General features: G+C 46.1%; 1 protein-coding gene across 3 annotated transcripts in view; it reads right to left on the bottom strand.

Annotated features, from left to right (window-relative positions):
* Positions 1-15816, bottom strand: part of dscamb (Down syndrome cell adhesion molecule b) — a gene marked incomplete at both ends in the record, with an annotated part of 158730 nt that extends 142914 nt beyond the window's left edge. For all 3 annotated transcript variants that reach the window (XM_080844787.1, XM_080844788.1, XM_080844789.1), the window contains one exon: positions 15774-15816. In XM_080844787.1, the coding sequence (XP_080700913.1) occupies positions 15774-15816 (43 nt within the window). The remainder of the gene's footprint in view (positions 1-15773) is intronic.
* Between the last annotated feature and the right edge of the window lie 1684 nt (positions 15817-17500).

Here is a 17500-nt window from a genome sequence, read left to right as displayed (position 1 = left end):
GAAGAGGGGAGAAGAAGAGGAGAGAAGAGGAGAGAAGAGAGGACTAGCTAGAAAGATGCACTCCTGATAAATCAAAGAGTTCCTCAGTGCTTTGGAGCCACAGCTCGTCCATTCAGTCGCACAGAGCCCCTCTCTGTCTCTCTGGTCAAAAGACGCCGTGGAGTCAATCGCCCCTGTTGTGCCAGGACATTACACACACACACACACACACACACACACACACACACACACACAGGACATTACCCTGTTTTGCATCTCCTACACTGATATATTGAGCATCCCAACAAAGAGTTGCCGCTGCCGGCGATGTTAATGAGTTCACCAACGTCGCCATCGCCCGGCGCCTACCCCAACCTGAGCCCCCGCACACACACACACACACACAATCACACTCACACACTCCAAAACAAAATGGAGGAGAGCAGGAAGGAGATTCACAAGAGCCACACACACACGTCGGCCCAGAGGACCCATGAAAGAGGGGCCTGTGGAGGCCTCAGTGTGCTCTTTGTTGTGGCGAGACGGCAGGTGTGTGTTTCCATCACCCCTTGTACACACTCCTCTCTGTTTGCGCCTGCAGCGGGAAGCTCATGCATACACACACACTCACACACACACACACTTACACACACTAATACACACACACATACACACATTGGACAGGAAATGTGTGAGTGTGTGTGTGTGTGTGCTTTTTAATGTGTTGTAAGGATACAAAGCACACCTGTTCATCACTGGATCTTTTATATTAGCCAGTGCCTCACAATGACACAGAAACACACAGAAACACACACACACACACACACACACACACACACACACACACAAACAGTAAACAGCAGGGTGGTAGTTAGGTTCTCTATAGTATGAAAACGAGTTAAAGGGCTATTCATGATGCAGATATAGTGTAGGGTGAGAGGAGAAGGCTAGGCATACACGCTACATACGCGCGGTACTGTCTTACTGCTACGTCTCTGCAGTGCAGAGAAACACACACAGACCCACACACACACACACACACACACACATTCATCCCCAAATGCTCATTAGCGAGATGTTGTTCACATCTGTCTTTGAAGTCAGATGGTTTGATTTTTCATATACTCGTTTTATCAAAAATAATCCATCTGCTGATATTAGCTTGTGGTGTTTTTTCTATGGTGTTTCTCTAAACATGCGCTAACTATGGAGAGATTTTCCAAGGAGGAGAGAGAAGGTTGAGCTGGGGAAATCAAAGGGCCTTGGCGTGCTAAATGATTTATCTGACCTGACCAAAGCATGTGATGGATCAGAATGAGACGGCCCGCCAGTGATCTTCAAGGCTTCTCGCCAGGCATGCTAATGTGTGTACCTCTAAAAAAGCTCTCTTTCAATCTAGCACCGAGAAAAAAAAACAACCAAACTATTTTAGATAATACGTTACCACTGATAATTGAAATATTTTTATTTCATCATATAGAAAAGTGCTAGTTACAGTATTTTCAGAGGAGAATATTGTGTTTGTTTACTTCTGAAATGAAAGGAAACTAATCTCAAGCTATTCCAGTACAGGAGAGGCCTAATTTAAATAACTGCATTTGTTTGTGGCAGCTAATGTCTCACGGACTCCTCGACCGCAAAGCTGCATGCTCAGCTCCCGCTAGCCCGCTAACGAGCGTGTTCCCCTCTCTCTCCCTCTCTCTCTCCCTCTCGCCCCCTCTCTCTCTTTCTCTCCCTCTACCTCTCGCTCCCTCTCTCTCTCTCTCTCCCTCTACCTCTCGCTCCCTCTCTCTCTCTCTCTCTCCCTCTACCTCTCGCTCCCTCTCTCTCTCTCTCTCTCCCTCTACCTCTCGCTCCCTCTCTCTCTCTTTCTCTCCCTCTACCTCTCGCTCCCTCTCTCTCTCTCTCTCCCTCTACCTCTCGCTCCCTCTCTCTCTCTCTCTCTCCCTCTACCTCTCGCTCCCTCTCTCTCTCTCTCTCTCTCTCCCTCTCGCCCCCTCTCCCTCTCTCTCTCTCTCTCTTTCTCTCCCTCTACCTCTCGCTCCCTCTCTCTCTCTCTCTCCCTCTACCTCTCGCTCCCTCTCTCTCTCTCTCTCTCCCTCTACCTCTCGCTCCCTCTCTCTCTCTCTCTCTCCCTCTACCTCTCGCTCCCTCTCTCTCTCTTTCTCTCCCTCTACCTCTCGCTCCCTCTCTCTCTCTCTCTCCCTCTACCTCTCGCTCCCTCTCTCTCTCTCTCTCTCCCTCTACCTCTCGCTCCCTCTCTCTCTCTCTCTCTCTCTCCCTCTCGCCCCCTCTCCCTCTCTCTCTCTCTCTCTTTCTCTCCCTCTACCTCTCGCTCCCTCTCTCTCTCTTTCTCTCCCTCTACCTCTCGCTCCCTCTCTCTCTCTCTCTCTCCCTCTACCTCTCGCTCCCTCTCTCTCTCTTTCTCTCCCTCTACCTCTCGCTCCCTCTCTCTCTCTCTCTCCCTCTACCTCTCGCTCCCTCTCTCTCTCTCTCTCTCCCTCTACCTCTCGCTCCCTCTCTCTCTCTCTCTCTCTCTCCCTCTCGCCCCCTCTCCCTCTCTCTCTCTCTCTCTTTCTCTCCCTCTACCTCTCGCTCCCTCTCTCTCTCTCTCTCCCTCTACCTCTCGCTCCCTCTCTCTCTCTCTCTCTCTCTCCCTCTCGCCCCCTCTCCCTCTCTCTCTCTCTCTCTTTCTCTCCCTCTACCTCTCGCTCCCTCTCTCTCTCTCTCTCCCTCTACCTCTCGCTCCCTCTCTCTCTCTCTCTCTCCCTCTACCTCTCGCTCCCTCTCTCTCTCTCTCTCTCCCTCTACCTCTCGCTCCCTCTCTCTCTCTCTCTCTCCCTCTACCTCTCGCTCCCTCTCTCTCTCTCTCTCTCTCTCCCTCTCGCCCCCTCTCCCTCTCTCTCTCTCTCTCTTTCTCTCCCTCTACCTCTCGCTCCCTCTCTCTCTCTCTCTCCCTCTCGCTCCCTCTCTCTCTCTCTCTCCCTCTACCTCTCGCTCTCTCTCTCTCTCTCTCTCTCTCTCACTCCCTCTCCCGTTGCTTTTATCCAGGCGTTTAGTTAAATCACTGCGTCTCTGGCGAACAGCTGCTAAAGTGTGTCAGCACTTATGACACAGCAGCTGGATGCTGCCGTCCTCTCTCTCGGCCCGCCTGATGAGTCGATCCATCCTTCGTCGGAGAGAGAGATCTCAATCTGGACCCCCGTCAGCTTCGCTTAAACGCGCAGCCGTCGCTCGAGAACCTCGCTAACTGCTAACTGCTAACTGCCTCGGAGTGGGCCGCGGGGGAAAGACCATTACACAGAGTTAGGGCTCAGATACACATACGCGTTTTTGTAAAAACGGGACGCGAGCAAATGCATTGATTCCTATGGTACGGCGCGTTTAAAGCGTGCGCCCCTTCTCCACCACGCATTGCGTCTTTGAAGCGTTTTTTAGGTGCGCTTAAAAGTTGAACTATTCTCAACTTTCCAGCGCAAGGCAGGGAAGCGCAACACTTCTGTTTTGGCCGCCGCACTTTGCCAAGGCGTTACTGAAGCGTTTCTGCCTGAAAAAAGACGCGTATGTGTATCTGAGCCCTTACCCTGGCAACGCAACTGGTGTAGCAAGGTGCTCACAACACCAAGGTCATGGGTGTGCTGTGCTCCCCCGTGACGCACCCATCCTGATCAAACTTTTAAAGACTGAAGCGTGCGTTAAAATGAGCAGCTGTTATGTAAACTCTCGTTGTGGAATATATCCATTCCTTTACATTTAGCAGACGCTTTTATCCAAAGCGTCTTACAGGGATGTTTACACACTTTACATTTACACTGATGGCACACTGCACATCAGGAGCAATTAGGGGTTCAGTGTCTTGCTCAAGGACGCTCAATCGAACTAGCAACCTTCTGATTACCAAACGACTTCTCTACCTCCTGAACCACTGTCGCCCCAACCCGACCTTTCCTGAACGGTTCCACCCTGCCACTCTATAAGAACCTTAAAGAGTCAATGTGGTTCTACTTAGAGCCTTGGGTAAAGGAGAAACCTTTTCCATGGCCTACGGACCTATTGTAAGTGCATTTTAAAATGGAAGCTCTGTGAAGCTAACAGGTAAGTGTGTGTGAATGTTCTGAAAACCGAAGTGCGGAATTTTAAAAATGAATTAAATATACATCTCCATTTTTTTTTTTGCTTTTTAAAGAAACAAGGGACCAACACTCTACCCCTTCAAACCGCCAATCCCATCACTGAGGGAAAAACCACCAATCTCACTGCCCATCTACCATCACCAATCTCACTGCCCATCTACCATCACCAATCTCACTGCCCATCTACCATCAACAATCTCACTGCACATCTACCGTCACCAATCTCACTGCCCATCTACCGTCACCAATCTCACTGCCCATCTACCGTCACCAATCTCACTGCCCATCTACCGTCACCAATCTCACTGCCCATCTACCATCACCAATCTCACTGCCCATCTACCATCAACAATCTCACTGCACATCTACCGTCACCAATCTCACTGCCCATCTACCGTCACCAATCTCACTGCCCATCTACCGTCACCAATCTCACTGCATCTCTACCGTCACCAATCTCACTGCCCATCTACCATCACCAATCTCACTGCACATCTACCATCACCAATCTCACTGAACATCGAATGTCAACAATCTCACTGCCCATCTACCGTCACCAATCTCACTGCCCATCTACCGTCACCAATCTCACTGCCCATCTACCGTCACCAATCTCACTGCACATCTACCATCACTGAGGGAAAAACCGCTCCCTTCCTGCGTCCAGCCATCTCTCTTCCTTGAGCAAGGGGACAGGGGTTCCATCATCATGCCATGTCGCCAGGCTGACGCAAATGTATTCAAAGCATTTAGTGCACGGGATTAATCGAATTAAAATTTAATCATCTGATCAAACAGCAATTAGCATAATCACTTCTGGGGAAGGGCTGATAGTGAAGAAAGCACAGCACCTAATAAACCTTGGGCAACCCACACCCTAATGGGACGTTTAAAGGGGGGGGAAACATCAAAAAGGCATGTGTGTAACTAGGGGCCGGGCAAATTGTTAATGTATAAATCAAAAAAGTCCCAACAGTATTCCTCAATGTCCATTTCTTTTCCCAAATGATTAAATTGAAAAGATAATTAGTCAGCATACTCTTTAAAAAAAAAAAACATTATATTTTTATCAAATATTTAAAAATATCACAGTCGAGATATGTAACCAGCTAACTAACAGCGGTATGCAGTCTGCAGATTATATGTGTAATCCAATCCATATAATAAACCTTGCGTATCATAATACCACAAAAAATGCAGCATCAACTGAAGGTTTTGCTAGAAGGTTTTGTTTTTGTTTGGTTGTTTTTCTGATAAACAGCCAAAAGCTGGCTGGCCTGCAGACGTGAGGAGACCACCTAACGATACGATGCATGACCAGCAGCCGACTCTCAAACACACCTGGCTTAGATCTGGCCCAGATCTGGCCCACGGCAGTCTATGTTTGCCAAGGCTCTGCATAGATCTATCCAACAGCCTACTCTCTGCATCGCACTGACAAAAAACGCCGCAATGTGGAGAACACAGCAATCCCTGGAGGAGCCAGAGGAGATGAGGTCTGTGGCTAGAAAATAGAGGGGTTCACAACCTCCCGGGACATGTTTTTATATCAGCCCTCTCTCACTCCGCTCTCATCATTTTCCTTCCCTGACGACGATGGAAGAAAATGTGCACCTTAAAATATGACAAAGGGCACAGGATAACGTATTCCTCTTAGTGAAATACCTCGAAAAACACCTGCCCTCCTCAGGGTCAATTTTATATTCAAAAGAAAAGAAAATTAAAAGGAAATGTAAAAAAAAAAAAAAAAATCAAGAAAAGAAAAGAAAACACTAGCAGCGAGTTGCCCCAGTCTGCCTCAGCCTGGCCTCCATTTTGAGTTTCCTCCTGCAGTGGTGCTTTGGGTGCTCTGTCTCTCCCGCACCTACACACACACACACACACACACACACACACACACACACACACACACACACACACACGCACCCTAAAACCGAGAGTGTGAGGGGGGGGGGGGGGGGGGGGGGGGGAACAACAGCGCTGGTCTAAAGAAATGAAAAAAACAGGCAAGAGTTTCCTGATGCGGTTTCTGGGGACCTCTCACCAGGTCCCTGTGTGTTTCCCCTAATTATAAAAGGGTCAACCTCATGTCCACAGCTCATCATACACACAGGCATGCACGCACACACTCACATACATACTCACACCCACACACATGCACACACACATGCACACACACACACACACACACAAACACATACACACACACACACACAAATGACAGCACCTTAAAAAATGACCACCTAAAAATAACAGCCTCAAACTTGCTCTTACATCTTCAGCGTGGCTGCCATGTTTAAAAATAAATCACAACGTCGAGGAGAAGAGCCACACTCATTTGTCTCTCTGCCAGCCTGTCTATCCCAACCAGGTCCTGCCTTACTGTAACCTACTTATGATCCACCTTAGTTATCAGTGAGGCCCAGCATGTAGCATGACAACAGAAAACAAACACACACACACACACACACAAACACACACACACACACACACACACGCACACAGATATGGAGAAAGGTGCCGCTAGGCACTGGGATAGTTCACCACAGATAAGAGGAGGGCATTCAGATTGGCACCAAACGCACAACTGGGAGATGTTGACATTAAAAATGCCAACTGCGCCACCACCTTCCATGCCTCATCAAACATCTACATCTAGGCTGAGGGCTTTTCTCTTTTCTCTCTTTCTTTTTTTTTTTCTCCCACCCCCCTTCTTCCCTCCCTTTTTTTTCCCAATGCGGGGCTAAATGATACAGTTAACATTTCAATGTGAAAGACATTAACATAGGGCTCGTGCAATTATACTGTCCTTATTCAGCAGAATCGGTCTGAGGACATCCTCTGATTTGTAATTAAATTTTACACTCGCTCGAAGTTAGCACCTCAGTCTCCCGTGCCTTCGTACTAATTAGACTCCTGGACGCTCGCTTTTTTAAAGTCTTCGTGCAGAAGCCTTCATTATGCAGCCAGTCAACGTCTGTGTGTGTGTGTGTGTGTGTTCCTGTGTGTGTGTGTGTGTGTGCGTGTCTATATGTGTGTGTTTCTGTGTGAGTCAGTCTGCGTCTGTGTGAGAACTAAGGGTATGTAAATGCAAGGCATCGGGGGTAACAGTTATTACATATTAGCACAGAGTCCTGGAAAGCCCTGCTGTAGAGGAGCTTCTCCAGAGCTGAAGCCCAGCTGTAGAGGAGCTTCCACCAGAGCTAAAGCCCTGCTGAAGAGGAGCTTCCTCAAGCGCAGCCTCAGAGAAGACCAGCAGTAAAGGAGCTTTCTCAAGCGCTGCCTCAGAGAAGTCCAGTTGTAGAGGAGCTTCCTCAAGCGCAGCCTCAGAGAAGACCAGCAGTAAAGGAGCTTTCTCAAGCGCTGCCTCAGAGTCCAGCCCTGCCTCAGAGAAGACCAGCAGTAAAGGAGCTTTCTCAAGCGCTGCCTCAGAGTCCAGCCCTGCCTTAGAGAAGTCCAGCTGTAGAGGAGCTTTCTCAAGCGCTGCCTCAGAGTCCAGCCCTGCCTTAGAGAAGTCCAGCTGTAGAGGAGCTTTCTCAAGCGCTGCCTCAGAGTCCAGCCCTGCCTTAGAGAAGTCCAGCTGTAGAGGAGCTTTCTCAAGCGCTGCCTCAGAGAAGACCAGCAGTAAAGGAGCTTTCTCAAGCGCTGCCTCAGAGTCCAGCCCTGCCTCAGAGAAGACCAGCAGTAAAGGAGCTTTCTCAAGCGCTGCCTCAGAGTCCAGCCCTGCCTTAGAGAAGTCCAGCTGTAGAGGAGCTTTCTCAAGCGCTGCCTCAGAGTCCAGCCCTGCCTTAGAGAAGTCCAGCTGTAGAGGAGCTTTCTCAAGCGCTGCCTCAGAGTCCAGCCCTGCCTTAGAGAAGTCCAGCTGTAGAGGAGCTTCCTCCAGCGCAGCCTCAGAGGAGGGCCGCTGTGCAATTACACTTCATAAACATTTGCCAGGCCAGTTTAACCCGCCTGATTGTGTATGCAGTGCAGCAAGGCTCGACCCCTCTAGATTAATAAGAATGGCACTATTAGGGCCAGTAGACTACCACAGGAGAAAATATTCTAAGTGAATAGAAATACAGCATTTGATTCTGAACATTATATTCAAAACCCATTTAAATGCTTTGGCTGCCTGTTTTTTTTTTTCTTCTTCTTCTTCTTCTTTTTCTTCAGTGGCTAAATCCCTATTGGATTTATTTCAGTTTGAAGGATTGTTTCGTATGTATGACTGTGTGTTCGAACGTTGAGCGTCTAACGAAGACAACGTGGCGATGCCGTGCCGGCGGTGGTGGTGGTGGGGATGGTAATGACCATGATGTGCAGAGCCGTGGAGCATCCATGAGTGTGGGGGGGGGGGGGGGGGGGAACCTTAACACGCCATGATATTGGCATTGCTCATCTCGCCTGCAGAAAACAGGCCAATCTTTGTTGTTCTCCCCCCTCTCTGCAAGGCCACATTTGGAACAGTGCAAAAAAAAAAAAATACAAAAAACTATGAATTTAAAATGGAGGAAAAAGAGATTACCTGAGGGGTGATTTTAAGCCAGGATTTAAAGAGGCAGTTTCTACATACCAATAGCATTGGGTTGGCTGGGAGTTTGGCTGCAATGATGCGTAGTGCTGAATAAGGTGTCCATTTCCCTGTCCATTGTATAGATTGTGGATCAAGTTTTTAGTATTTAGTACATAACATTGTGTGCTAACACCGTGCTATAAGATACGATGGATAAACTGTCTGCCACTTGGAATGTGGAACGTGAAAAGATAGCTTGCAGCTATGGAATCCATTTCCCAAACACCCATTTCCCCACTGCACTTAAAATGGCTTCTTTTTTATTTGACAAAGCATTGTGTGTAAACTCTAAAATCTATCACATTTGGAGAAATAATATATACTAATAAATCTATACTATATATATATATAATTTATATTTAAATATATATATATACATATAATGTGAATTATTCCAGAATTTCTACCATAATCCTCCTTTAATTTGTAAGCATCCACCCATTTGTCTTTGGCATTCTGGAACTATCAAAGAATCTGTTATCAAAAACCCTTCCTTCGGGCAACATTCTCTGATTGGTGCAAAGGGGAAAAATACAAACACGTTCTTAAGCATGTAATTAGCAGGGAAATTCACAGAAAAAGGTAAGACTTCCATGAAATCACACAGGACATACACTAAAGAGTGAGATGTATCTATATATCTCCAGGGAGCACCAAGTGACTGCCTTGATGTTTCAAAGCCAGACAAACAAAACAAAAAAACCAGATGTTAAATGAAACAGAGAGAGAGAGAGAGAAAAAGAAAAACAAGAATCATCTAAAAAAAAAAAAGAATGTTGGACATAAAGGGCATTTTCTGTAGTTTGACTTGTCTGACACCTTTGTGATAATTCAATGTGACATGGGGACAACTGATGCTTTTTCGGGAGCCAATTAAGACCTATCTGCCATCCCTGCTCGAGTCTAATGCTAAACAGCACTCCTCTGAAATGACTCATCTTAGAGCGCAGAGGTTCAGGCGCTAGCATGCTGTTCTAAAATATTGGTTTTGAGGGGTGGCAACGGTCCCAAAAATATTTTATAGTGCTTCGAGTAGGAAGGCGCTGAGCTAAATGTATTACATCTGTTAAAAGGGACAACAGAAAAAAAAAAAAAAAAAAAAAATCACTTGTGTCATGTTCCATGTATTTGCCCCTGATTTCTCTCATCTTAATTTATTTGTTTGTAGACCTGACTTAAATACATTTGTTTTATTTATTCTTAATTCTTTGGAGGGTGTGCAAATTGAAATTAGGGATTGCGGGGGGGGGGGGGGGGGGGGGGGGGGTTTGGGCAGATTTTAGGGGCAACTTCTGAAGCCTCCACTCCGGTTTGCCCCGTGACTAAGAGCCTCTTGCCCTGTCCCAGCCCAGAGCTGCCTCTGTAGCTTTAGCCAGATAATAGGCTGTAAGTCTATCAGGAACACCTCGCATCTACAGCAGATGGAAGCTTAATCAGTGCGCTGGCTTAATTGCCCCCAGTAGAGCAACTCCCACGGAACACAGGTTCCTCACAGCCAAATTTGCTCAAATCAAAACCTTTATTTAGACTAATGGCTTTGTGTTGGCCTTCCCTGGGTCACATTGCTATTTCAACCCCCTCTCCCCCCTCCCCTCTCCCCCCCTCCCCTCTCCCCTCCCTCCCTCCCTCCCTCCCTCTCTCTCTCTTTCTCAGTATCTCACTTTCTCTCTCTTTTTTTCTCTATCATCTCTTTTTTTCCTGAAAAATCTAACTTTGCCAAGGTATCCATTTATGTAATTATAATAACAGCGTGTTCATGAGTTTGAGGCAGCATATATTTGAATGCCCCCAGACGGGTAGTGGGCAGAACGGAGCGTTCTTAGCTGAGTCTGCAGACGGGCGCTCGGTCTAGGGGCTCGGCCTCAGATGGGCCTCTCGTATCTATGCTGGTGAATGACGACGCAACCACAGCAGTCAGGATCAGTTTGAATCAGATTTGCCTTGGGCAGAGAGGTTTCTCGTAGGGGGGTGGGGGGGGTGTATCCCACCCAATATTTAAAACAGTGGTGTTTTTCCCACCCAGTATTGTCCAGGATTTAGCTTTAAGAAATATGAATACATTTGTCAGAAAAATTCAGTTCTCATCTAACCTACTGACCGAGGGGGGGGGGGGGGGGGGACTTTTAGCCGACGGTGCGAGGAATTCGGTTGCATACGCATAAACGTCTCTGTTGTTATGGCAACGTTTTATTAATGACCCAGAGCAAGTGGTGTTGAGTGGGATTGTGGGATAGTGACATCTTTCTATGCACGAGTTTCCCGTCACGGATAAAAGGGAAGGGAGAACAATACAAAAGAGGAAGAGGAAGATGACGGATTATTTTATAGGAGAAACACTCGTGCTCGCAAATTTCAAATGTCCTAAAGCTTTTATCAGTAAACCATGTTTTATCGATTCTATAGGTGGCACTCTTGAATCTCAGTCTGATTTAGAGTCGTCAACTTGACGTGCGGAGAAGCCTGTGTTCTTGGCTAAATTAGTGAGCAATTAAAATGTATTTTTTTACTTCATGAGGAACAAGCAGTCCTCAGTAGTCAGACTAACATGAACTCAATATACTATAAAGAGCTGCAGACTAAATGCTTCAGGAGCAGCCAAGCATCAGCATAATGGTCAGCACATTCTGTCCCCTTACCTGTTTTTTTTAATGGTAGGCCTGCACCACAATATTACATTTCCCTAATCTTTAAAATTCAAAGAGAATATAATTATAATCCATTTGTTGTGCAGTTGTAATCTGCAATTTACAGATATTTGTCTTGAAATCTGAGCATGAAATTTAAACCAGAGTATCAAAGTGTCATGTGTGCCTGGACCCTGTTCCATTTTCATGAATAGAGCTTAACGCACAGAACACAGAACCCTCCCAAAGTTCTCACTTCTGGAGTGGTGGATCTGTGATTGATTGAGCATTATCCTGAGCTGCAAAAAGTATTTCAAAGAAAACGCAGGCCTGCATTTGTTCTATGTTTTCATGAAATAATAGTGTGATTATAACATTTTAATCAAATGGAATTTCTCTAAGGTATAGTTCTGTCCTGAAGGGGACCTGTTTTCATGCCTATTATGATATTTATATATGCAATGCTTTGGTGTCAACAAGTGGACTTGAAATAAAACCTTCTGCCCAGTTGCCATGGTAGGTACGTACATTGTAGAAAATGATTTTCATTTAAATGTATACACTTCTGTACGTACCTTTGCAATCACCCTTTAGCATATAAACTCACAAAATATACAAATACAAATATATATCTATCTATATATATATATATACATATGTAACATGCATACAGTAATACTTGCCCACAAGCAAACCCCCCCCCCCCCCCCCCCCGCCCCCAACTCTCCCAAAAGCCTAAAGGGCAGCCTATATACGTAGGTAAAATATATGAGGTCATACAGGATAATGCGAGAGGACAGATTTGACTCAGTCACATAATGGATCGGTTCCTGCCCCCCCCCCCCCCCCCCATTATTAAAGACACAGTGACGCCCTTGGCCTTGGGGCATCATTAGGAGAAAAAATACCCTGAGTCTCTCTACCCCAGCGGGCTCTCATATGACACTCACTGAAATTACTTGTTTGAAAATTGTGAGAATTATACGGCCTTGGATTTTGCCAAGAAAAATATCAAGGAAATACGATTTGGAATGTCATTATTACGCTCACAGGTCGACATTACATGTGTGAAATATGTCAAGCTGGAATTTGATGATATAGTTCCGTTTGCCTGTCATTCATAAATATAATAAATACATTTTTTTTTTTTAAATGGAAATAATCTCACATGCATATTGAGATGAGCCTGCGCTAGAAATGCACCGTTAAAAGATGACATTCAGGCATCGCACACAAACAATGAGCAGGTATCAGCAGAGAGGAGCGACTGCACTTCCGGGGTCAGCTCCACAATAGCCTTAGTTAACACTCTACACCACTACTGTTTGCATAATGGACGTTTCCATAGAGACGGGCTAAGAAGCATGTAGTAAATCAAACTCAAAAAGCCAGATTCTTTTTTTTGGGGGGGAGATACAACTGAGAGAGAGACAGAAAAAGAGAGAGCGAGAGAGAGGAAGAGAGAGAGAGAGAGAGAGAAAAAGAGAGAGAGAGAGGAAGGGAGAGAGAGAGAGAGGAAGGGAGAGAAATATAAAACAGAAAGGCACTGCAAGGTTATGCGTTGTAGCCAGTCTAACTGAAAACCCAACATGTAATTTAAAATAAATAAGCCGTCTCCCCCCCTCAACACCATGCAAAAATAATCCCATTCCAAGCCCCAAATCTCTCTCTTTCTCTCTTGCTCCCCTCTCCATCTTTCTTTATCTCTTTCTCTCTTTCTCTTTCTCTCTCTCTCCCTTCCTCATTCATTTTCACATTTTTTGTCCACCAGGAGCATTTCACAAGAGCGTCCAAAATAGATTAAACATCCCTCTAAGATAGCATTTTGAACATTTTCCACAGGGTGTAATCCTGCGCAGGCAGGCTGTGTGTGTGTGTGTGTGTGTGAGTGTTGTGAGATGGTACAGTCCCACTGTTCCAGTGGACAGCCTCGCCAGTCACTCAATCCACAGGCACAGAGGCTTGGTGATTAATGGTGAAGTCTTATTGTTCTTTTATGAGTTTCTGAGGACGCTGAGGAGAGGGAGGTGCTATTTCAATATGAAGTTATTACAAAATAAATCAGATTTTTTTTTATTTTTTTTGGGGAGGGGGGGCCTTGGAGGGTTGGTGTTGGGGGGTGCTTCTAACAGAGCTAGCTGAGCTGCTTGAATTGAGGGTTGCCTGCAGGAGACACATACAGCTTGATGCTCGGGCTACAACCAAGCGTTCACCATTACTGCCCTCTCTTCACCAACACTGGAGGGTGGATGTGTTTTTATCTCTCTCTCTCTCTCTCTCTCTCTCTCTCTCTCTCCCTTTTTTTGTTGTCGATTTGTTTTTGCAGGGGAGAATTGTCCGTGCAAACGTTCTCACCCATTTCAAAATGACTGTCGTCCTCTCAAGCGTTCTCGCATAGATGCACTGTGCAGAACACACTCTGGATATATATCTATTTGTCTTTTTTTTATCAAAACAAATAATTGTCAGAAAAGGGTTTTCAATACGGCTTTCCATCACCGGTCGCTTGTCAAACCCTACTGCCTGTTTCCTTTTTATTTTTTCGCTCTGTCTGTCATTTTCGGTGGCAGACAGAGCACACACACACACACACACACACACACACGAGGCTCTTTCCATTTTCTTCAGCACTCCCACCCACCCACTCACCCCCCCCTTACCGACCCCCCCCCCCCACCAACACACGCCACCATCACCCACCACCATGATCGCCCAGCACCTTCTTCTTCCCCCCCCCCACCCCAGCTCTGTCTCTGTGAACACACCCTAGCCCTGTTTTCATCCACTGGCCGTAGCCCCGCGCTCCCTCCCCAGACCAGACTGTATTGCACCCGTGGTTGTTTGTCTTGAAGCCTGCGCCCATTCAAATCACACACACACACACACACACACACACACACACACACACACACACACACACACACACAGCTATATATGGATGTATCTGGGGAAAGGAGAGGATAAAGGACTTGGGTGGCTTTGCACTGCATGCTCTCGGATGTGTGTATCCACATCCGCACACACACACACACATAAACACACACACACACACACATAAACACACACACATACACTCACACATCACATGCTCTTGCCCGCATATACACACAGCCAGTCGTATGCACAAACAGACACATTCATACACACACACACACACACACACACACACAACCTCTCACACGCATACACAGATGCACATTCTAAAGAACCGCATAGCACACTTCTACGCATTGCATGGCTACAGTGCATTTACACAGATAGAGTTTTCCATGGTTTTGCAGCCATCCAAGAGGCACACCAAGTGGAGGGAGGCTGTACGCTTCTTCAATCTCCTGAGGTCTGTCTTATAGGCTGCGTGGCCTGCCAGCTTCCTTCAAACATTCCACTCCCCGGCATTAATCTCTATAATCTCCTGTAAGATTATTTGTCGCCTAGTTTTTAATTTGGATGGCTTTTCGAGGGACGCGCCTTCACAACAGTCTCTCCTCGACTAATTCACCAGGTCACCCAAAAAAGAACATTTTTTTTTTTTCTTATTTACACCCTTGCATCACTAAAACATGCAAAGACTAAAAATACACAGATTAAGACTCCCTGGAACCATGGAACAAAAATATCTTACAAATACAAATAATTGTACCAAGTGATAGTAATAGTGAAATGCCTTGCATGAGTGTACGTTTATATTATTTGATTGTAAAATACTTCCATTGTAAGGAATCTTTTACATACATTGGTGGACAAATAATTTGGCAGGAGAAATACTAAAATGTAGATCATGGACTATTCCTTTAAATGGTATTCCCCCTCAATTTAGCCACTTATTTTCAAAACAGTTATCCACATTAATGTTTGGTGGGGACAGAGGGGGGGGGGGGGGGGGGGGATATGCAATTATATAAAATACGTCAGTCATGGCACAGATCAATATCCCGTTTAAACAGGACGTAAAAATGCTGGGATTCGACTTGAAAAGAAAATCTTTACCAAAAAAAATATTCTAAAAACACCAGCTAAGATCGAGGTCGTATCAATTAATAGTTCACACGCACAAAACATGACGAAAAAGGCGCATCATGTGCTTGCCCCCCCCCACCCCCCTCCCCCTCCCCCCCTATAATCCTAAACATATTGACAACATGTATAGCCTTTTCTACTTATATGAATATCATTTAATGGCTCTGCTGTGCTGCTCAAGTCGTGCATGCAGTTGATTGCTGTTAGGGGGCCAAATTATGTGACAAGGTAAGCTTAAAGGAGCACAGCGCAGTGGCAGCCTCGCCCGTCAACCCTCCTTGTGCATAGGTGACCACCCGTGGCACCACTGTAATGTTTCAATGAATTTGCATCACGGGTGAGTTTTCCTATCTCACCACGACCCCGTTTATGCCAGCTTTGCATAGCACGTGGAGGAAACTCGGAGGTCAATTAAGTTTTCCCCCCGCTAATGAAGAGAAAATTAAGAAAAAAATTGAGACTAACCATTCAAGATGCTCTGGGAAAAGATAAAAGCCAATATCCACATGCCCCGCTCCTTTCAATCCCTCAGCTAGGCTTTTTCCTCTTCTCAGTCCACGCACTTTGTCCAGTGGTTCTTCTTGATCACCCTTAAATGTGCCAGTTGCAAGGTTATAAGAAAAGCAGTCCAGCTTTCCGCGGAAAAAAAGAAGGGGGTTTACAGTGTGGCTATCTCCGCGTCTCTCTGACACTGGCGCGCTCCGAGGGCTGGTGCTCCGATTCCTTTTCACCCGTTCCCGTCTTTGCGCTGGAAGGGCGGATGTGCTTGTGTGATTGTCTAGGTTATTAAAGCTGCGATGGAACTCCTGCGCCGCGCTTGCTGCTGCTGCCGCCGTGTGCTCCGGTGTTTCCTGGCTGTTGCCTCGCGTGCGCCTCACAGAGCAGCTGAAGAGGCTTCCGCGCACGGTCGTCCAGGTGCGATGCTGAGTCAGAGCGACGGCGGCGATGGCAAAAGGCAGCGGCTCCGTACTGCAAGCAGGTGGTAAAACGGGTGGAAAACAAACGAACGCAAAAAACTAAACTTAGGGAGTAAGAATGCGCAAATCAAATGTGTCATTGAAAATAAGTAAGAAACGAATAAAACGAAAGCATGTCCGGAGGAGAGAGAGAGAGAGAGAGAAAAAAAAAGGAATTGGAAAAAAATTAAAAACCAACTGAAAAACAAAAGGAAGTCATGATAAATTCAACAACAATGGAAACCAAGTGTGGTTAAAAAGCTAAAGCGGTAGACAGAATGATTAGATCCCAAACTCAGACCATCTTCACCACCTCTCTCCGGCCATAAGGCAGCAAGCTCGCGCATCTTCTTCCCCCAGCCGGTATAATGGCATTGGTCCCTGCATGCGCTACTCCTCTCTGCCTTTGAGCATTACAGAATAACACTCTCCCCTGCCTCGCGCTGCCGGTTTAATTCCTCACGGCCTTAAAGGAGCAGAGGCTCCCGCCTCTCAGACAACAAGGTGTGTGCGTGCAGACCATCAAAAAGCTCGTTCGCTCTCGAATAACGCGGAGATATATCTCTCTATTAGTCAAATGAGGTGGATAACTTGATGGCGAATAAAGTTTTACAATTGTTTTGTTTGTAAGAAGGAGGTAGTGTCGTTCTTTTTTTTCTTCGCACACGGTTTTGTTAGCTGAATAGGGAACTATACACCGTTACTGCTACAGCTGGGAAATGTCACAGGCTACCGGTAAGGTTTTTTTTCTGAATTTAGTCAACATAACATATTTTTGGAAAACCGAGAGAGGTCCATCTGCATGTTATCATAGGCACTTGTAAATGGCAGACATGGCTTAAGTAAAGCCTTGGCCCCCACCTACTCATTGACCTTGAGGACGTTAATTCCTTCGCCTCCAAAGGAAGCACCCGGTGCCTAAGGACAATAATAATAATGGCATCCCTCAACAAACAAACACACAAACAAACAAACAAACACACAATCAATGCCAGGAGAGAAAGAGACCGTGAGAGAGAAATCAATTTCACAACTAATTTCAGATGAGGTGGGCGGCTGTCTCTTTCAGCTCAACCTTGTTTTTGTCAGTGTTTATGGAGTAGCCATCCTCTAAATGGACGATATCTGCAGCATGATTTTTTTCAGTACAGTATAGGGTCATTTTAAGGCCACTAAGACTGTCAGTCTCATGGGCTATCAGCATGCTTCAGACTGAATTGGATTAGAAGGCTAACA

The sequence above is a fragment of the Sprattus sprattus genome (genome assembly GCF_963457725.1).
Source record: "Sprattus sprattus genome assembly, chromosome: 9".
Taxonomy (NCBI): domain Eukaryota; kingdom Metazoa; phylum Chordata; class Actinopteri; order Clupeiformes; family Clupeidae; genus Sprattus; species Sprattus sprattus.
The sequence above is the reverse complement of the archived record's forward strand: the minus strand, read 5'-3'. Positions and strand labels throughout refer to the sequence as shown.